The sequence below is a fragment of the Eleutherodactylus coqui genome, chromosome 8, assembly GCF_035609145.1.
Source record: "Eleutherodactylus coqui strain aEleCoq1 chromosome 8, aEleCoq1.hap1, whole genome shotgun sequence".
Lineage (NCBI taxonomy): Eukaryota > Metazoa > Chordata > Amphibia > Anura > Eleutherodactylidae > Eleutherodactylus > Eleutherodactylus coqui.
Window position 1 is genome coordinate 94,075,508 of NC_089844.1, and position 22,866 is coordinate 94,098,373.

Here is a 22,866-nt window from a genome sequence, read left to right on the forward strand (position 1 = left end):
AGGGTCAGGTTCACCGCGTTCTAGTTAATTGTGAGGGTCAGGTTCACCGCGTTCTAGTTGATAAAGACCCCTTTATAAAAAAGAAGAAAAGCCTTAAAATAGAAAAGTAAACTGTTTCCCGGTTATTTGCCTTAATTATGTGTTTCACTTGTTTTTAACATTACAACACAGAACTATTCTGTAGTCATTGGGCTGATTTATAATAAATTAACATAGGGAAAATCTGCAATGGAAAAATAGGTTTGCTACCAAAAGCAGATTGTTTTTGTGAAACCACATCAAGAGGTATGTAAAAAGTCAAATATGCCAACTAAACTCTTCCGCTGAAAACATGTTCCGCACAGATCAAACCTCTTACCACATTTCTGTTGAGACAATCTGAAGTTCTTGCTTTTATCAGTTATAGCAATCCAAGATTAAAAGCGATACATGACATGTTAAGAAAAACAGTCTTTGTAATGAACGCTTGTCTTTTTGGCTTCCTTCTGCTGACTTCATTTCAGGTTTCTGGTGAGTTTCTACTATTTTATTGTATTTTAGACTGAGATGATATAATAGAAAGACAGAATGGATAGCAAAGTGTAGAGAAAGGTAAGATGCAGCATTTAACGATGAAACATCTTCCATTAAATGTTTGATTCTATGCCTATGAGCATTTTATGTCTGTTCTTGTATAATATATATATATTATATATGCTGAGCCCCAGTTTTTGCACCAGATGTGCTTCATAAGGCTTACTACAAAGCTTGTCTCACATCGTACTTATCTGAACGACATATTTTTATCATTAGGTCACCATCAATTAGTCTTTTAACCAAATTATTATTTAAGACAGAAATAATGTAAACCATTAAAAAGTGTTAAAGATCTGAAATATCAAAATATGCTATAAAACATCACATTCTTAGGACAAATTTACACACCTATATGGCTAGAGTATTTATAGTTGACCAAATATGTTCCGTTTTAGTTTAATTGCTTATTACTTTTTTTAATGTTATATATTCAATTTCAATAGAACTTGTCACTTCCCAACAGCAATATAAACTAAATCCATGCGCTGCACGAAAATATGATTCTTTTCAGATTGCCATTCGCATGCTCTCCCATAGAGGAATATTGTAGTGCATCACCCGGCTCTATGTCACCTTCCCTAATAGCATCATAACTTATTAAAAAGCATGATGCTTATAGCAAGCAAACACTATCATGTCCAATTGTATCTTGTGTTGGAACATATATAATTTTCCACAATGGAGCAAGAAAATGGAACATGCTGCTAAAAAATGCTATTTAAAAAAATAGGGAAAACCCTGTGCATAAAACTACCCTAATGCGCAGATGCAATCTGACAACTCAAATACTGGCAATTCTGTGCCCATATGCAATGAGGGTCGTATGCATCCATAGACATCAATAGAGCCCATCCATTCAGAATACATGGTAAAGCAGAGCATGTTGCGATTTTTCTTTTGCTCGCAGAATACACAATTTGTACTCGTAGGTGTGAGGGAAACTTTGAAACTATATGCCCGTGTATTACAGCGGAGCATCCGCACAAACAGCGATCGCAGAATCCGCAATTCAAATCAAGTCATATAAGACCAGCCCTAAGCTGTGATGATGGCTTAAAAGGAGGATTCTATAAGTACTGTAACAATTTGCCACAATTAGACAATAAAATGCTTTCTCTTTGTTATGTAACTTTCCAACAGTTTTTTAGCCATAGAAATGTTAGCTGCATGTAATATATATATATATATATATATATATATATATATATATATATATATATATATATAATCAGTGTTGGGTTGAACTTCGCCCGTTGCTGCAACTGCATATATAATATGCAGTTACAGCAAAGGGCAAAGTTCAACCCAACATTGATAACTTGTTGCAACTAGTTATCTTATCTTGAACTATTGAAAAGGCAAGAGAGTTTTGTGCCAGTCTATTTAATACATCTTGTCAAGTTATATTTTGTTATATCTGAACATGATTCCCATCTGCCCATCAGCCTAATAAGCTCATTTGGTAAACCAGAGACTGTGGGACTCAAATTACTGAGCCGATAACTCAGATCTAACATGATCAAATAACTGCAGAACAGTGTTACAAATTAGTATCTAATGAGTGGGTTACTGTTCACATGCTTTAATGGGGAATCCCATCCTAGACCAAGAACAAGAAGAAAAAAAACGAACATAGCTGCTGTTCACTAATCCCTGGGATGTCTCGGACAATTCTGCCCCCAGGTCCTAAGGGTGGCCTCGGATACTAGACAATGAGGCACCTTAGGGACTGAAACTCTCTCTCTCTCTGGCTCTTTCCCCCCCCCAAGCCAGCCACAAACTAGCGTTGACATGCGCAGCGGGGAGGGGTCAAATCTGACATGTCAGCGGTGGGGAGGGGCCAAAACTGGGGCAGGGTCGAACACTGTGTGATGCTCGCTTGAGGACCGAGCACAATCGAGTATGCTAATAGGGTCGACGTGTTTTCATGACCCTGTAGAATAAAGCCCAGACACCCAGGACGTGAAAACACATATGGGTAGTCATTTAGGGGTTAAAACATAACTAACTTTTCAGATGACTTTTTAGAATAAGCTGTCCTTTGTGTGTACATGAGGAATAATGCTATTTCTGGACTTGTTTCCTGCATTTTTCACCAGTTTCCCCTCTCCAGGCTGTATATCGAGTTTTCAGGAGACAAAATGTATACAGAGAGCAACTGTACAGCCTGTATACTAAATTCCACCAATATATAAATTGAAAATGTGATATTGGGGTAGAGGTATGGTGATAAATATTAAAATGTGGCTTTTAATAAATTATATTTAAAACAGAAGTATCAAGTGAAAATCTGACAAATTATTGCAGACATGACTACACACATGCATAGATAAATCAACCATATAGTCTATAGTGCCCAGAAGGAAAGAAAAGTGAAAAGCATGACAATAAAATAAACAATCCCTACTGTTAAGATTAAAAGTAGTAATATGCTGGTCGCAGTAGGGAAGCTATGATGTCCGCAGGGGGCAGGGCTATGACATCACTAGGGAGCCTAGCTAAGAGACTCACTCACACACATACTTACATAACAGCGCTATGGAAAGCGTGCACTGGGTTCCCCGCGGCCGGATTATCGCCACGGGGAACGCAATGCAATAACGTCTGTGGACAGGCAGCCTAACTGTGACAGGAATGACTGTGCCCCCCTGCCTGCAGGTCCTGTGTTGCAGTATCACACAGGTTGCGAAACTGACTAGAAAGTGAGCACATAACCCCAAAAACATCTGAGGTGGTCAGAACTGAGATCACATAACCATATGAAGAAAAACAGGCCGGGAGTTTCAGATATAGAGAAATAATTAACCAAGGTAACACTAGCTCACCTATATATACTGGCGGAATAGCTACATGATTAATGAATGGAAAAAACTTCAGATTGGCCCTTTAAACTTTTGTATAAATGACATAGTATTTAAGTTTGTATTGTTGTTTACAATTAGGCCTTAGTCAGACGGGCGTTTTTTCGCGCGATTTGCGGATCGCATGACGGATGCGTATCCGCAAATTGCGTAACCGGTGCCCGAAAATCGCCCGAAAACCTGCTCCTAGCCGCGTTTCATCAGAAACGGGCCGGAGCTGTCCAGCGCATTGCAAGCAAACTGAATTCAATGGGCAAACATCGTTCTTCTCTGCCACAGCTGTTACAGCTGTGGAAGAGAAGAATGATTTGTCTTCTATATGTTCTCAATGGGGTCGGCGCTGCTGCCGCCGGCCCCATTGAGCGCATATAGAGAAGAGAATAGGAATCGCAGATAGGTGCGATCTGCGATTTCTGTTCTATAATTTATCGGACGAGCGCATAAAAAGCGCTCATGTGTCCGATACCATTGCAAAGCAATGGTTTTATAAAATCGCCGGACGCATGCGCATGCGCAAATCGCGGCAAAAAACGCCCGTCTGACTAAGGCCTTACAGTAACGTTTTGGTTTTATCTGTAACACAGATGTATCACACTATAATAATAAATGTTTTGTTTTTTTACAGTACAAACTGATGGGAACAGCAACCTCCTATCAGCAAGCGAAATGGAAATCTGTCGATATAGTCCTTTAAGGAATTCGTCATTTAACCTAACTGTAGAAAAAAACTTTAATGGAAATGTGGTATGTAAGGTATATACTTCGGGTACCAAATTAAAATTATACAGCTCGACAGACAAAGCACAATGTCATCTTATGGAATTTAATGGCACTTTTTCTGTAAGTCTTCTTAACCTTGAAGAAAAACATTCCGGCACTTACACTTGTCGGATAGAAAATTTGTATCCACCTCCCCGTAAAAATTCCACTGTGAATAGGACACTTTTGTATATCCGCGGTAAGTCCTCAGTTTCCTCATATTATACTTCATAAATTTTGTGATGATGAGGCTAGATTCACGAACAGTGCCTCGCGAAATTATTCACCCCATTTGTATTTGTCCTGTTTTGCTGCATTAACACCTGGAATTAAAATGGATTTTTGGTGATTTGTGCTATTTGAATTACACAACATGTCAATCACCTTAAGCCCTCGGTCAGACGAGTGGTTTTTTTTGCGCACAAATAGCCGCGCAAAAAGATCGCCGCTTACGTGTGGAAAAATCATCTGAAGAAAGCTAAAGGCGCGATCTACATTCGCACATAATTTGCTCGTTCTCATGATCCGTGGTGCATGTTAATCCAGCTCCCATAGGAGTCAATGGGAACTCCTGCGCATTACATACCAATTAACCTATCTTTTCTCGCAGCACACACCTTAGATGCGTGCATTGTAGCCACGCATGTCCTATCTTTGACAGGTACGAGTATTTTGCGTGTCTAAAAATTGTTCCTGTGAACAGTTCTATATGAAACCATTGGTTCTAATAGACACAATCTTTTTGTGCGGCTATTCTTGCGCAAAAAAAACGCTCGTTTGACCGAGGCCTGGAGGTGTAAAATATTTTTTTCTGTGACCCAAACAATAATTAGGACAAAAAAACATAGAACTTTAATGTGCCTTGACTTCAATGGAAGCCGTCCGTGTGGAGCTCACACAAAATCACAGTGCGGTTTTAAAGAATGCCCAGGCTGCACAAGTCCTGTGAGCAGGCCTAGCTGTGGGCCTGATGTTGCTGCTGCGACTAGTAGTAGCTGTGGGTGATGATACTGTCTTTTTGTTTTTCTGTGACACCCTACTTGCTGCCTTGGCAGGGTGTTGCTTCTTCCCCTTCCTATATGAGCTGCTACTATGACTTTCCCTATTTGACCATGTTGGGTCAAGCACCTCATCGTCTTCCATCTCCTCTTAATCATCTTTCTTCTCCTCAGTGGACTCTATGTCACAGTGAGCATCGGGAGCTGGCACCCCCGTTTCCAAATTCCCCTGAGTATACATTGCCTGTGGAGGGCGGACCGCACGCACTGTCCCATCCTCATTTTCCTCTTCGGAGGAAAAAAGTGGTTGGACATCGGTGCATTCAATATCTTGTTCTTCTCTCTCTGGTTATTTGGACTGGACTGGTTGACATGCATGACACTGCATGATGAAATAGCTCCTCAGTCTGATTCATGTGGACTGCTTTAAAGGGTGTGGAGGATTTGGCACAGGGTGAAGTAGATGGGGGATTCTCATGGTCAACTGGTGCAGACTGACTGCTGTGTGTCTGTTACATTGAGGTAGAGGACGTGGTGGTACTTGAAGCATGCTAAAGAATGGCAGTGGCTTGCCTCACCTCTTGCAGAACGTGGAGCTGTTGCATCAGTGGGAGCCGCTTGAAGTGCCAACCTGCCAAATCCTCTACCACTTCCACCACTGTCATGTCCCCTACCCCTTGCTTTCTTCATGTTTATTTTTTTATTTTTGTTTTTTTTGTGTGTAGTTTTATGTCGCTTATCAGCTAACTTTGTACTTTGCAGAAAACCACTGCTAGCTGTGTAATGTCTGCAAAGAATTTATAGTGGCCTGACTAGTAACTTTGAACGATGTCTGAAGTCGCGGACATCCACTATGTGTATTTGCAGTTTCCCTATTTGAGTTTCTTTTTGTTTTATATTCACAAAAAAACACCTCCAACTAAATAAGCCACAATCTCTGATAGGCACAACATGTGAGAACAGAAGGCCAAAGAGTATAACTTGTATATTTGTGAGCTGTTCCTTTTTGGCACAACCTAATTTAATTCCCTAAACCCCACTGCTAGCTGCGTAAAGTCTGCAAATAATTTGTAGTGGCCAAACTGGAGACATTGAACAATGTCTGAGGCCACAAACAGAGAACTGAAATATTCCCCATGCAAAGCAAAGTTTGTTGGTCTGCATTGCTGCTATATGTTGACAGCAGAACAACTATATCCTCTCCCAATGTACAGACCATGTTTCACAAAGGCATATAGACGTGATGCAGCTGCTTTCTCTTCGTCCTCCGATAAAACCTCATTTAAGTTCTCTGCTGGTATACAAACTTTCACACCAGCAGCAATATATCCTCTGTAGAATATATCTGTCCCCATTAACAGACCACATGCTGTATAGGCATGTAAACATGGTGCAGTTTCTTTCTCTGTTCCCTTCAATATAACCCCAGTACACAAGCTTTCCCACCAGCAGCGATATATCCTTTCTAGAATATCTGGCCCTAACAACAGACCATATATTATATAGGCAGGCATGTAAATGTGATGCAGCTTCTCTATCCTGTGCTTAACTGTAAAATGGCCGCTGGTTACATTGTGCTTATGTTATATATGGCGAGGTCATGTGATGCAGGCAAAATCAAGCAACCAGTTCATTAATATTAAATATATGAAGACTGTAAATCCCAACCCAGAAAAGAAAGCGTAGAGTAATAAAAGCATCAGTGAATTTGATAATAATAATAATAATAAATAATAATCTTTATTTGTATAGCGCCAACATATTCCGCAGCGCTTACATAGACAGGGGGAATACAGAAAGACAAAATACAAACATTACAGAACCACGGTTACATATAGTAATCAGTTGATATTACAGTATTTCATTTGATAGTAACTAATCTCTGCTTTTGTACATCAGACTGACTTTTTTTCAGTTGATATTACAGTATTTCATTTGATAGTAACTAATCTCTGCTTTTGTACATCAGACTGACTTTTTTTCATTTGGTTTAGCTAAAAAAAAAATGTAAAAACTAACTAATATAAATCCTGTTTAGATTTAGGGCTCATGTCCACGGGCAGTTTTTCACCACATATTACGCGTGCAATGCATGTAGACACTGCGTATAGATACTTATGAGAAATAGATCGCAGCATGCTCTTTTTGTCTACGTACCACACAGTGTGAACCTTATACATTTGTATAGGTGGCATATGCAAAGCTGTCCATATGCAATACATTGCATATGGGCGGCATTTTCATATACAGCCCTGCTATGAAACAGAGCGGGGTATTAACCCTTTCCAATCCAATTTGTATTCTGGTTTTCCTAGGGGGGCTTACTCTTTTTCTGCCGTTATACAACACGCTATATGCTGGCTAAAGCCAATACTGCATGAGGTGACACGTTGGATAGGCTCCGACAGCAGAGAGGCTGGCAATATACAGTAAGAGAACCCCGACTGATGTCTTCCAACATCGGAGCTGTACAGCCTTAAATCATAATGTCTTCAGAGGTCAGACAGTGAATTGGAAAGAGTTAAAAAAAAGTCACACTGTGCATGACAGCGTGCATGTGATACGCGAGCATGCGAAGTACACTTGCAACTATACGCGGTCTCTGCCAGACAAGAAAGGTGCCCATCGAACTCCATTGATTATAATGGAGTCTACCAGACTTCCAGCATGTCTTCTGGCATTTTCCTGGATAAAATAATACAGCACGCGGTGCTATTTTAACTGTGATTTTGCGAGATCTCCCATGGTGGCTCTGTCACAAATGTGCACATGGCCTAATTTCGGATCAAAAATCCTTTTGCTCAGGCAAAGCAGTCCTTAACGCAAGGTATGTGTTTGCACAGGTTGTTGACTGCCATCTGGTAGGGGGCCAGATACAGCAGTGGTCTCCAATCTCCGGCTATCATTGTGTCTGAGACAAAAGCAGAATTCATCGCTACAGAAGATAGATGTCCATTCTAGCCTCCATTGTTATCTTGCTTTGCACTATGCTATCCTTTGAGAGCGGTAGTGTGAGGTGAATGGAACACCTATCCCTGGATGACTAGTTTGTAGCTCAATGTGGTGCACGAGCAATGGCCGAGCTGAGTGCGTCAAAGTAGGGGAGACCATGGGGATTGCAAGATGGTTGTCAAGGGTGGCTTTGCAATCTCTCCCAACAATCACTGAAATGGTGCTCTGCTCAGCTGTTGCACAGTGGCACAAATGATGTATAAGAATACATTTAAACTGAACAGTGGTTTTGTCACGGGTGATGCCAGTACTCCAATCTGAACTCTAAGTTGAACGATGCTGAAATAACTTGACACAAGTCCAGTTAGCTTGTCTTAGTAAACTGGGAACACGCAGTTTTACTTAAGCTTTGAAATCAACAGTTGTAATACACTCAGATTTGCAGCGGTACAAGGGTTTAGCAGAGCCTGAAATGATGTAGTTAATTAACATGTTGAAAACAGTAGAATTGCAATTGACCAACACTTTTCTTCAACGCTCTCTCTCTCTCCGTTTCTCTAGAGGTTACTCAGTAATGATTCCGCATGGTTTTTACTATCTGATAGGCTCACCGGAAGTGTAAGATGCAGGTGATGGATGGGAGTTGTAATGGCCTCTGAACTAAACCTGGCTTTGAATTCACCAGGTAGTTTAACTCACTGTTTTAGTGGAACGATGACCACCAACTCTTTTCTCCTCACTGCTGGTAGGACAAGGAAGCGAAAAGAACCTCGCTACCCTGGAAGGCTTGCTGAATCAATGCATGCTCAGCTGCACTCCTGGCACACACCTCCTTCTCCAACCACGACTCACTGCAGACTCTCCTCACGACTCCATGCTAAAACGCCCCTCACTTCCTCTCTCTTCCCGCAGTTTCTTGCTCTCCTCCTCCTCTGCATAGAGACCCATACTAATGTTTCCTGCTCTGGGCTCTCCCACCAATCAGTGGAGGCATGACATATAGCCAATAGGCAACCAGCTATTGCCAGCACTAAGCTTCTAGCTTAGTAAGGGGGAAAGAGGTTTCTCCAACGCATGGCACCTTCTATGCCTACCGGAAGCACATAGACAGGTGTGACAGGACAAATGTTAGTGTGACTATTCTGGTGGACCCTCCAGGCCACTACACAAGTGCGTTCTGATGGCCTGTGTAGTTACTATTTGATGTCCTAGGCTTAGGATGTAATGTGCAACTTCACTCACAGGACAGAATGGATCACTATGTGTCATGCTTCTAATCTGACAATCCATGTATGCAGAGTTTTGTGTTAGGTTGCGCTCCTGGGACCTTAAGATCGTGGGCTTAAGTGTATTGGCCAAAATACAAACCGATACCTCATACAATATCTATTCCATCTGTTTATGTGTGCTGGTATGCTAGGTGAGTGTTTTGGGTGTTTGTCACTTCAGTTGGTGGTAGTGGTTGGAGCTGGTTGGAGCCTCTATTTTGGCTGAAGTCTATCTACATACTGATAAGTGCTGGTTTACTTTACTTTTGCTTTGTTAGTGTTTTTGCATAGTTGCTTTGCAGTGTTTAGTGCATCTCTCCAGGGACCATAGGGCTGTCCTTACCAGGACGCTAACTTCGTGTTTAGGCAGGGGTTCCCCATCTTCCTGACTAGTAAGGGGTAAGTTTCTCCATTTTCCATGCCTGGAGTGATGTAGCCTTTCCCAGCATTATTGTGTGTGCTATTGCTGTTCTGTTTAATGCCACTCTGTGTCCGTGCTGGCCGTAGTGTTCTAGCGTTACTCAGACGCGACAGTTTGCCACTGTGCACCTCTTGCCACCATTTAAGGTCTGTATTATTTCCCCAACCACTGGAACATGCAACATTGAAGACTGCTGAATCTTGGCATACGTGTGTAGCAATCTGCTGGAGTGATAAACCAATGACTCTCGGTTAAAGGATTTTGCCCCTCTCAAGTGGCAAAAAACTGGCATGTCAACGGACAGGAGGCATAGCACAATCATACCACAAGATTTTATCCAATTTTTGAGGTTTCATGTAGCTGAAAAAGTTTGTTTTCCATCTGGCCTTGATACCACTGAAGCCCCTTCCACAATTTGATCATTTGCATATCTTAGCGACACCTTCAACTTCCTCGATTTGCATAACCTTATGACTTTTCCTTCTTGGTGTTACAATTTCAGCTTCAATTTGAGGATTGTATATTAAAAGTTGCAGAACTTTGGCTGTAGCATTTAACATCAGTGTCTGATCGAAAGAAGGGCTTATTCACACAGTCGAGTGCACCACAGAATTTTCCATGGGGAATTTCACCTCAAAAACAGTTATGAAATCTGTCTTTCTGCTGTAGTTTTTGGTGTGGATTTGCATGAGGAATTTGCTCTGTCATTGGTCAGAATCCACGTGCAGAATTCCAAAACAGAAATCACATTTCTGCATATTTATATATCAAGCAATGACATGTTATTTCTTGATGCAGAAACTATTTTTTTCGTGTCGGAATATTGCTTACCGATTTTGCCCTTTGACAAGGAAAATTTCCATTGCAGATCTACTTGAAAGACCATGACAAAAAAATGGACTTTGAAGCGTTTTTTCAGGCACAATTTATCACTGAGAATTCTGTGGTGAATTCCACTGTGTGAACATACTCTAATGCTCTATTGGATCTCACTAACACATTGTAATTCCAGCAGTAATGCTCCAAAGTCTTGAAAACCTTCCCAGAAGTGCAGCTAATGTTAGAACAGCAAAAAGAAGAGAGCAACTCACCATGTATAAATGTAAGAAGAGAAGTGAAACATATGTAGGAAACGCTACAGTATGAACATACGTGTGTCCACTCTTATCTTAGATAATTTGGTTAAGGACTTATCCAATTCATTACAATATCATGGCATGTTAGCAAAACCATTAATATGCGAAAACACACATCACAACCACCGGGTGGCCACAATAGCCACACTTAGGATAGACATCCTATGACACAGTATCGTAAACTCATGTGGTTTTTAAAAAGCTGGTTATCTCATGATCCACATTTCTGAACATATCCAGCCAAGAGAAAAGGTGAGGAAGGACACAGCTGTACTTTACAATTTGTAATAAATTTGTTCCATCGTGGATTAATTTTATCGGTTATCTGAAAAAAGCTCACCTAGGGTCCTATTGCTAATGTACTTTCCCATTGATGTCTGCATTCTATATATTATACAATTGTTAGCTATTGGCTTTATTTATGTCTTACTTACCATATTTAATGCTTTTATCCTAGAATTTCATTTACCATCATTTATGGAAACATATATTTCGATTGGAGTTTCTATCTTCTTGCTTCTATGTTTGCTGGTGGCATTATTATACATATTAATCTCTAAAAGAAAGGTGCGTATTAATTAAAGTGGATAAGACCAAAACCTTTTTGATTACAAGTACTAAGACTACATGTGCACAATTGAGCTAAGTGCATTAGGCCTGTACGGAAGCATACAAAGTCTCTATGGCTTTATAAGTACCAAGCATTCTTTGTGCATCCTTATGGTTCCTCTATTTGACCCTATTTCCTAAAGATCTTCTTCTCTAGAAGCAATGCAGGAAACTACTTCCATAATAAGGCACCTGACACTTGGTATGGTATTGCAAGCATACAGCGGTGCAGTAAGCCACTTTGTGTGCTCTGACAGCTCAGAGGTTGAATGGAGCTATAAAACAGTAGTGTATATGAAGCCCTGGAATCTATGGATTTCTAAGCATGAAAAGGGTGTTTCCATCTCAGCCAAATGTAATCCCAATGGGGACACTGCTGTTTAGGAGGTGTTCGGAATGACAAAAACAAATGACAAATGTGGCTGGTAGAGATGAGCGAACGCGTTCGTCCGAGCTTGATATTCGTGCGAATATTAGGGTGTTCGGGATGTTCGTTATTCGTAACGAACACCATGCGGTGTTCTGGTTACTTTCACTTCCTTCCCTGAGACGTTAGCGCGCTTTTCTGGCCAATTGAAAGACAGGGAAGGCATTACAACTTCCCCCTGCAACGTTTAAGCCCTATACCACCCCCCTGCTGTGAGTGGCTGGCGAGATCAGGTGTTCGCCTAATATAAAAGTCGGCCCCTCCCGCGGCTCGCCTCAGATGCCTGGTGAGTTAGATGAGGGACAGTGCTGTTTATACCGAAGCCCACCTGCATTAACCCTTTCCAGTCCACTGTGTGACCTGTGAAGACATTAGGGTTTAAGGCTGTACAGCTCCGTTGTTGGTAGACGTCCGTTGGGGTTCTCTTACTGTATATTGCCAGCCTCTCTGCTGTCGGAGCCTATCCTACGTGTCAGCTCATGCAGTACTGGCTTTAGCCAGCATATAGCGCCGTTGTATAACAGCAGAAAAAGAGTAAGCCCCCTAGGAAAACCATATACAAATTGGATTGGAAAGGGTTAAGCACAACATTACTACCTCAGCTGTGTTGGGCAATGCAATGGGATATTTCTATGTACCGCCGGTGGCTTCCTGGCACCCACCCATGCTGTAGGTGCACACGGAGTTTTTACTACATCTGTACACTTATAAAGAACCCCAGTCAGACTGGGGCATGCAGTGTGGGCCGAAGCCCACCTGCATTAAGCACGACATTACTACCTCAGCTGTGTTGGGCAATGCAATGGGATATTTCTGTGTACCGCCGGTGGGTTCCAGGGAGCCACCCATGCTGTGGGTCGACAGGGACTTCACAATAGGGAGTTGTACCTGCCTGTGTCTATGAATTAAAAAGCCGGGTCTGACTGGGGCATGCAGACACCTTGACAGAATGAATAGTGTGTGGCACATAGGTTCCCCATTGCTATGCCCACGTGTGCAGCTCCTGATGGCGGTGGCACAGGATTCTATTTCTCATTGCTTCTGTACAGCATTGTGGGCTATCGCTCCGCCACTTTTAAAGAGGGTCGCTGCCTAGCCGTGCCAACCTCTGCAGTGTGTGCCTGCGGTCCCTCGTCATGGCAGACGCAATTCTAAATAGACATGAGCGTGGTGTGGCATGAGGGCAGCTGAAGGCTGCCCAGGGACACTTTGGTGTGCGCTGTGGGGGGGGAGGGGGGGCGGTTGGGCAGAATGTAACCCAGGAGAAGTGTCAGTGGAGTGTCATGCAGGCAGTGATTGTGCTTTGTTGGAGGTAGTGTGGTGCTTAGCAAAGGTATGCCATGCTAATGAGGGCTTTTCAGAAGTAAAAGTTGTTGGGAGGGGGGGGGGGCCCACTCTTGCCGGTATTGTGGCTTAATAGTGGGACCTGTGAACTTGAGATGCAGCCCAACACGTAGCCCCTCGCCTGCCCTATCCGTCACTGTGTCATACCCATCACTTTCCTGAATTGCCCAGATTTTCACACATGAAAACCTTAGCGAGCATCGGCGAAATACAAAAATGTTCTGGTCGCCCATTGACTTCAATGGGGTTCGTTGTTCGAAACGAACCCTCGAGCATCACGGGAAGTTCGTTCCGAATAACGAACACCCGAACATTTTGGTGTTCGCTCATCTCTAGTGGCTGGGCTACGCTTTTTCCGTAAGTCCCATAGAAGTAAATGTGAGTTATGGAAACAGGATATCACAGAGAAGTAAGCTGCTTCCATAACTCGGGGGCTGCAGAAACAGAATAGCTTGTTATACCAGAATGTCTCCATAACTCCGATTCACTTCTATGGGAGTTATGGAAATGGTATAATAAGCTGTTTGCGTGATTACATACTACCACATACAGCCAGACTGGGGGCAGCGGAGGGCACAACTTGAGATAGGTGCAGAGCCCAGGCAATCAGAATTTTATGGAATATCTTGTGGATATGAATAAAAGTCGAGATGGAAATACCTCCTTTATACATGGACATTTATGTTTCTATATAACTCCATGCAACTAGCTTGTTAAAATTTTCAATGCATTGTACATTTAGTTAAACACTTAAAGCAGTATTCCCATCTCAGTTACTCATGGCTGAGATGGGATTACCCTTTTGTATGCCATGGCCAGAAGTAACTGGGATTCTGGAAACAGCTGAGCTGGCTGTTCTACGGGGTTTCCATAACTCCCATTCACTTCTATGGTCAAATTAAATTAGAAAAGCTTTAAAGGGGTTCTGTCAGCAAAATCACTTTTTTGGTTGGGCCCTGCATTCCTGTACAATCTAACTTGTTGAAAGAAAATAGTTAAAAAAACAAAGTAAATTTACCTAATCCCGTTGCATGTGTTCCCTCCCTTGCTTACCTGTCGCGTGAGAGGTCATCTTCCAACGGCTCCTGCGCGCTGACGCCGACTTGGCCGCGTCTAACCCCTGACGTCCTCAGTGAGTTGACGGTGAGTGCGCTTGGAAGGGGAATGCATGCACACTTGCCTTCAACTCTGCAGGGACATTAGAGGTTAGACACGGCCAGGCTAATCAGTGGGCGATGCGTCACTTGTGATGCGTCGACCACTGACCCGGGCAGCAGTACTTGCCATCCGGCATTGGTTGAAGCAGTGGCTGAAGCTGGCACCTTGCCAGCTTCTACACTACAATAGACAGCCTGCTGAAGGGACATCGGAAGAGCAGCAGGTTCCTGGTGAACGGCCTGGTAAGGCACAGGTGAGTATAGATTTTTTTATTTTGCTGACAAAACCCCTTTAAGGCTTTCTCCGCCTTAGGGTTTGGTTGATGTTGGAAAGGTATAATAATATAACAAAATATTACACAGCCATTGATGCATTGTACTACTGGACTACTTGCCAAATCCGAGTTACTATGAAATAGCTATTGGAGGGTGATATTTCATTATTAAAAATATATTATATTGTTGTAGAAAATAATATAATGGAACCAGTAAAAATAAGGATTATTGACATCTTTTATACAATACAGTAGTTTATTTGTGGGAGTTTCAATGAGCAAATAAAATACACAAATTAAAAAAAAAATCTGAAAAAAGGTAAATGCTGACTTGCTTCCATTTTCCCAACTCTTGTGTCTATGCCACAGGGAAACATCACAGGTCACTCAGGTAGCATAAGACTAGACTAATACCAACCCAGCATATTACCTTGAGCTGTTGGCCCATGACTTCAATTTGTGACTGCATTGAGTGATCCACAGGATTGGTTCAATATTACTAAATAAATCGATTTGATTGACAATGGCTCTTACAATCTGAACTATGAAAGAAAGTAAGCACTTCGTATGGATCCACCAAATAAAGTATTGCCAAAAAGTGGTACAAAAATACTCCCTTTACTTTAGTGGAAGATGCAGAATACAGATCAACAGTGAATCCAATCTAAACCTTGAAATAGTTAACCCTTTATTTGGTCGCTTAGCACAGCAAGAATGTGTGGGCAATTTTTGTATTTAACAATAACTATTGTTATTTTGACAGCATTGCAGGGAATGTGATGCTAGAAACATGGAGCTGACAAAGGAACATGCCAGCGAATATATGCACATGGCTTCTGTCCCTGTTGCAAGATATCCAGTGCACTAAGGTAAGATTAACACTTACTGGTATTATCACAAAGCAAGTTTAAGCTACAGCAGTAAACTATAATAACTTCAACAGATATTAAATATATAAATGTTGCATCCATCTGCTTTATCAGTAAATAAATCTAAAAATAATGGCATTCTGCATACTTTCTAAAGTTTCTAGTTATTACCTCTTTTTACCTAAACTTCTGATTAGTAAATTTACCAGAATTCTACAAATACATAACAGCATATGTTGTATATTATAGTGCTTATATGTTTATATCTTAAAGTAGTTGTACTAGGATTAAAAGTTATCTCTTATCCATGGGGTAGGAGAAGTAACCTTAATATCAATGGGGTTCTGAGAACGGTGGTCACAAAGGTTCCTGCCTGAATGGAGCGGAGATAGCAAGTTAAAGCACCAAGTTATCTAAGAGAGTCCCATTAAAATGAATTAAGCATTGATGCGCATGCTCAACTGACACTCCATTCATGCGGGGACCTTTAGGACCAGCAGTGCTGGGATGCCCCAATCTGAAAGTTATCCCCTATCCTGCACAATCCCCTTAAATTGTTTTTTTAATTTATACAGCTATTTTTTTATTATGTGTGCAAAGTTCTTAAAAAGACAGATGCATGAAATTGAAACTAATATGTTAGGGAGGATTACCAAATATGAAAGTCATAACATTTTAGATTTTTCATCAGTTCTACCTGTTTTTCTGTAAATTAGCTTTGTTGGTCATAGCAGTAACTCAGGGACCATAAAACCTTCACTCCCTTACCAGTAACTATTTTTTAAGGTGCAAATTATTCACATACATGTATGTGCCTCCTAGTGAACCCTAGCACAGAAATACAAACATCTGTAAGAAGTCAATGATAAAGGAGTTATAATCTTAATTAACAACTTCAAAAGGGTTGTGATCCAGGGATTATTGTGATTGTCCGACTGGAATCAGGAAGGACTCTTTAACCTTAAATGGGCAAAATTGGCTTCTACCTCATTGGCTTTTTTTTGCCTTCCTCTGGATCAACAATAGGGGTTAATAGGCTGAACTAGATGGACATGTCTTTTTTCGGCTTACATACTATGTTATAATATGTTACTGAGGGTGCATACTCCAACCAGAATGTTTCTGCCTGAACCTAAGTCCACTATGCCTGGATTTTGTACATTAATAAAGATATTCATTTTTAGTCCATGGAGCTGGATCATTCGCTTCACTGTCCTTAGCCCATAATGTGCACAGTGTATGGTGCAGATTGAAATCATCGCTTCAGATCTCTCCAGCTCAGCCTGAAGTTCTTTGGATGTTGTACATTATTTCTTTGCCACATTTTGAGCCAACTTTTATAGGGTTCTCTAATTAATGTTCCCTTTTCCACCACATCCTAGAAGGTTCTTGACTGTTCCATGAGTAGCAAATTTCCTGATATTATTTCAAAGCGCTGAAGCAGGAATGACAATGACTTTGGAGATAGTATTGTGCCCTTTGAACTGCTTATACTTGATAATAATAGCATTTCTGGTCTGCTCAGACAGTGTTCTTGTCCTTGCCATTGTGAACAAGGTACAGGGAATAAAACTAACCTTTTTAAGCCTCAAAGCCCCCATTCATAGGCTTATTAAAGTTACGTGAGTACTGACAAGGTGGGGACAGGGGAGTTTAATTTCTAATTAAACACAGGTTAGTCCAGTTAGTTCCAAATCGAACAGGCACCATTAATTGCGTTCTAGCATTGTTTTCAATGTTGTAAATGATGTATCCTTTAAGGACAAGTGTTAATTTTATTATCTTTGTCTATTGTGCTTTTTTGTATCAAAATATGGTATATATATATATATATATATATATATATATATATATATATATATATATATATATATATGGAATATCGATGCTCAAGCTTATGTAGACTGCAGCTGTGGTTATTTTAATGTAATCTATATAGGTCAAGGTGTTCTAGGTAATTTTATAATGTATCTTTAGAAACATAATGGTAGCATTCTTTCTAGTTGAGAGCAATGGAGAAAATAAATATGAATTTATGCAGCTACCAATTAACTCATTAATAAATTCAATAAATTGTGAAGTTGCTCCTAGCAGTAGCTCCATTCAGATATTCAAACATGGAACACAAAAGGGACTCAAAATAAATACATATGAACAGCGCACAAATAATACTGCTATACAGTGATGGTATTATAGCACCACAGGGTGATAGAATAATAATGCATTTCAGTAAAGGAATAATACCGTCTTCAGAGTATGCCATATAGGCATTATATCTGTATCTGTCAAAAGACAAACTAATATCCTTATTTGGCTTGAAAGGAAATTGGTCATTAAAAATTGACAATAATAAGTAAGTTTTCTTATTGCTTACAAGTACACTTACCAAAGAATCCTAGTAACAATGATATGACTTAACTTTGCACAATTATCATTTTTTTGTCTTTTCTGGTTATAATGTGGTATTTTCTGTCTATTAGGTGGAATGAAGAAGCCACTGACTATACTTCACCACACATGACCACAGGATTAAGCACACCTCCTCTTGTGTTTTTTTGGTGAAGACAGCTGACTCATTTCTTTTCTTGCACACTTCATGTCAAGTATCACTATGTGAATTCCCCTTAATGTATGACTCATTTTTTGTGTAAATGAGAATCTTTATTTTCCTTCTTTGCTATTGATAGTTTAGTGTTTTCAACATGGATTAAGAAAAATGTATATATACAATGGAATGTACAATCAATTAAAAATAAGAAAAATCTTAAAAAAGCGTTTTTTGAAACTTAAAGGGGCAATAGACTATACTACTGTATAAAAACAGTAGTACAAGAAACGTATTCTACTAAGGCCTTACATAATGCATGTGCCAAAACGAATAATGCATTGGAGCTAATTATGCATAATGTATGCCAAGCAAGAAAATCACACATTTCTAGCATATAATTATGATATGAATATATAATAGCAATATATTATCCCTAAGGAGAAACTGTAAGTAATTTGCAGTATTTAAAACAAAATATACATAGATCAATGTGGACAATTTATGTCCCCAAAAGTCCATGCAGAGCCCTTTACTTGTATTGTGTATTACTGGCTCCTTCTCAGGTTCCAGTGTATTTTCATTATGATTCCAAGTTTACAAAGGTTTGTAATTTAGTTACATTGTCATTATGGTTGAAAAAGACAAGGCTGTCAAGCATCACATTCAACCAGTAGAGGGAGGGGTTAGCATGGGGGAACAGCAAAAAGCATCTTAGGATAGGTTTGCATTAAGTTTGAGCTTGTGGTCTACAGTTCACTTTTGAAAAGAAGTTATCGAGAGGTATACTGGACAATATCCATTTTAAAAAATGGAAAGGAAAAAACGAAAATGGAAAAAAAACTGCCACGTCATTCAGGTGTTAAAAAATTGTATAGCATACAGACAACCCCTTTAAATTTATCCATGTTGATTTAGATGAAGCTAAGAACAAACCCCAAATAAGGCGTTAAAACTATTTGCTTAAGGGCTTAAAGACATGGGCATGTTTTTGGCTTGTTATGCAGCTGTGAAAATCATGGGCGTATAACGAGATCAAACAAAACCATTGATTTCAATGGGTTCATTTTGACTATTGGGAGTCTCACACATAGTATTAATGTTTTTAAACTCGTTCCCTGTAGCGCGTAGTTGGAATTGTCAATAAATAACACTGGTTTATGTGCTGCTATTCTCCACAGTGGAGAGCGTGTTAGCGCATCGGCACGTGTTTCAGCTCTAAAGCAGATTTTTCATCAGACTATGCTGTCCTATGTAAGGGGGGCATATTATGTAGACAGATCCACTCTACTATGAGGCAAAACTGCACGAAAAAATATTGTGCGGGGCTGTCCTCATACTATGCTGCTCTTCTATACGGCAGCATACTCTGATCACACGCCTACTTTAGGGCTTAAACAGATGGGTGTAATTTTGTCCCGTTATGTGGCCGTTAAAGTCACAAATGTCATAAGGGGACGAAACAAAACCATTGATTTCAATGGTTTTGTTTTTACTATCGGAATTCTCGGGCGTTAATACTACACTCAAAAAAAGATAGGACTTTCCCTATCTTTCTTGCATGTAGTTAACCTTTAACTATGGATATGGAGTCTCAAAGACGCCTCCTGATTCTAGATTTCTGAGAATTGCATACTCCCCTGCTCTTTATTATGTAAAATTATAAAATATAGAAATAAAAGTTAGTTGTTTCTACATGTTTTTTAATTATTTAAAATCTGAAGATTGCTAAAAACAAGTTATTGTAAACATAGAGTTAATTATTGTGAAAAAAAATCAACGACAATATATAGGAGAATGTGAAACCCCACATCCACAGAAGTGTGACAAGTAAATCACGTCCTCAGTTGAAGGTTAAAGGGGTTGTCCCGCGAAAGCAAGTGGGGTTCAGCACTTCTGTATGGCCATATTAATGCACTTTGTAACGTACATTGTGCATTAATTATGAGCCATACAGAAGTTATTCACTTACCTGCTCCGTTGCTAGCGTCCCCGTCTCCATGGAGCCGTCTAATTTCAGCGTCTAATCGCCCGATTAGACGCGCTTGCGCAGTCCGGTCTTCTCCCTTCTGAATGGGGCCGCTCGTGCCGGAGAGCTGCTCCTCGTAGCTCCGCCCCATCACGTGTGCCGATTCCAGCCAATCAGGAGGCTGGAATCGGCAATGGAACGCACAGAGCCCACGGTGCACCATGGGAGAAGACCTGCGGTCCACCGTGGGTGAAGATCCTGGCGGCCATCTTCGCAAGGTAAGTAAGAAGTCACCGGAGCGCGGGGATTCGGGTAAGTACTATCCGGTCTTTTTTTTTTAAACCCCTGCATCGGGTTTGTCTCGCGCCGAACGGGGGGGCTATTGGAAAAAAAAAAAAACGTTTCGGCGCGGGACAACCCCTTTAATACTACGTGTGAGAAAGATAGGGCTTTCTTCCTGCCTTTTTTTCAAACTCGCACGGAATAGCGCAGTTTGAAAGGTAAAAAAAAAAGTTTTTTATCTTGTTCCTGCGCAACTACTCTCCGTAGTGGTGAGCCTAGTTGTGCATACGCCGTGTGAAGAAGTCCTGAAAATCGGAAATTATTCCTTCCTAAAACATCTGACAATCAGACTGGATCAACATTTAAGCAAGTATTTTCTGCATTTACATAAGCACTTTAACATATGGCTGTGTCTGTTAAAACCTCTCTGAGGTATATTGCTCAACCTCAAAGAGGATCCAACAAAAAAAGCTATTTTGTTGTTGGAGTTTGTATGTTTCCCTCGACTGAAGAAGGTGTCCTCTAATTTTTCAGTTGACCATACGGAGAACAGTTGCTCACAGTATTTTTTGAATGTCCCTTACATGTCAGTTATCAAGATTAAATAAATCATTTTACTCATAAATGAAGTTTTTAGAGATGAGCGAGCGTACTCGTCCGAGCTTGATACTCGTTCGAGTATTAGGGTACTCGAGATGCTCGTTACTCGAGACGAGCACCACGAGGTGTTCGAGTCACTTTCATTTTCTTACCAGAAAATTTTGCGCCGTTTTCTGGCCAATAGTAACATAGTGAAGGCATTACAACTTCCTCCTGTGAAATTCCAGCCCTATCCCACCCCCCTGCAGTGAGTGGCTGGGGAGATCAGGTGCCACCTGAGTATATAAACTGGGCCCGCCCGTTGCTCGCCACAGATGCACGCTGAGAGACATTAGGGAAAGTGCCGTCTTGCTGTAGCTGCTATAGGGAGAGTGTTAGGCTGTTATTCTTCGTCTTCAAGAACCCCAACGGTCCTTCTTAGGGCCACATCTGACCATGTGCAGTACTGTTGAAGCTGCTTTTAGCAGTTTTGCAAATTTTTTTTTTTGTATATCGGGCGTGCAGACCATAGCGTCCTCAGTCTGCAGTCATTTTACTGAGTATAGGGGCAGTACTGGTGAGGCAGGGACAGTGGTACAGGGAAAGAGGTATACTGGCTATATAGGCAGTGGGCTTTTTCAAAAAAATTGGGAAAAAATACTATATTTGGGCTGCCTGTGACCGTGTTCAGTTTACTGCGTGTCTGCTGGGGGTAGTAGTCGCTAATTAATACCCAGCCTTGCGTATAATTTTGTTCTGGCTGCACTGTGCTTTCAATAACCACAGTCATCCTCCAACAGGGAAATCCATATACAGGCTATATAGGCAGTGGGCTTTTTCCCCCAAATTGGAAAAAAATACAATATTTGGGCTGCCTGTAACCGTTTCCAGTTTACTGCGTGTCTGCTGGGGGTAGTAGTCGCTAATTAATACCCAGCCTTGCGCATAATTTTGTTCTGGCTGCACTGTGCTTTCAATAACCACAGTCATCCTCCAACAGGGAAATCCATATACAAGCTATATAGGCAGTGGGCTTTTTCCCCAAAATTGGGAAAAAATACTATATTTGGGCTGCCTTCAGTTTACTGCGTGTCTGCTGGGGGTAGTAGTCGCTAATTAATACCCAGCTAAGCGTTACAGCAGGCTTGCGCATAATTGTTTCCTGGCTCTGCTGTGTCCGTTACATGATCGCCGTCATCCCGCCAGAGGGAAAGAGTATACAATAAATACGCTGCATACGGTGTCTGTCTGGTTTTTCACCTCACCATTTTAAAAAATTGAAGCAAAATACTTAAGGTCTACCACTGGCCTTTGGCCACTTGACTGGTTCTGCGCTGTGAATTCCAGTAGCTCAGTCATACGCACCTAGGTCTCACTATAGGCTTGCGCATAATTGTTTCCTGCCTCTGCTGTGTCCGTTACATGATCGCCGTCATCCCGCCAGAGGGAAAGAGTATACAATATATACGCTGCACACGGTGTCTGTCTGGTTTTTCACCTCACCATTTTAAAAAATTGAAGCAAAATACTTAAGGCCTACCACTGGCCTTTGGCCACTTGACTGGTTCTGCACTGTGAATTCCAGTAGCTCAGTCATACGCACCTAGGTCTCACTACAGGCTTGCGCATAATTGTTTCCTGGCTCTGCTGTGCGCTCCGTAAGCAAAGTCAGCCTCCAACCACAGGCCAATAAGCGGCACATTTAATTACAGCGTTCTGTTTCTGCTCTACTCATAATACACCATGCTGAGGGGTAGGGGTAGGCCTAGAGGACGTGGACACGGGCGAGGACGCGGAGGCCCAAGTCAGGGTGTGGGCACAGGCCTCCTGGTCCAGGTG

At 41.2% G+C, this 22,866-nt stretch overlaps 1 protein-coding gene across 1 annotated transcript; it reads left to right on the plus strand.

Moving 5' to 3' along the window:
• The first annotated feature begins 378 nt into the window (after positions 1 to 378).
• Positions 379 to 18,354, plus strand: LOC136577527 (T-cell-specific surface glycoprotein CD28-like). Its single transcript, XM_066577432.1, has 5 exons — positions 379 to 510; positions 4,063 to 4,395; positions 11,429 to 11,538; positions 15,547 to 15,652; positions 18,133 to 18,354. The coding sequence occupies exons 1-4, from the start codon at positions 435 to 437 to the stop codon at positions 15,649 to 15,651; spliced, it is 624 nt and encodes a 207-aa protein (XP_066433529.1). The 5' UTR covers positions 379 to 434; the 3' UTR covers position 15,652; positions 18,133 to 18,354.
• The last annotated feature ends 4,512 nt before the right edge of the window (positions 18,355 to 22,866 follow it).

Excerpts from the sequence above, each read along its gene's own strand:
- LOC136577527 (XM_066577432.1), top strand. The coding sequence starts at position 435 with ATGTTAAGAAAAACAGTCTTTGTAATGAACGCTTGTCTTTTTGGCTTC. Across the intron at positions 511-4,062 it reads GACTTCATTTCAGGTTTCTG|TACAAACTGATGGGAACAGC; the intron begins GTGAGTTTCTAC and ends GTTTTTTTACAG. Across the intron at positions 4,396-11,428 it reads GACACTTTTGTATATCCGCG|AATTTCATTTACCATCATTT; the intron begins GTAAGTCCTCAG and ends CTTTTATCCTAG.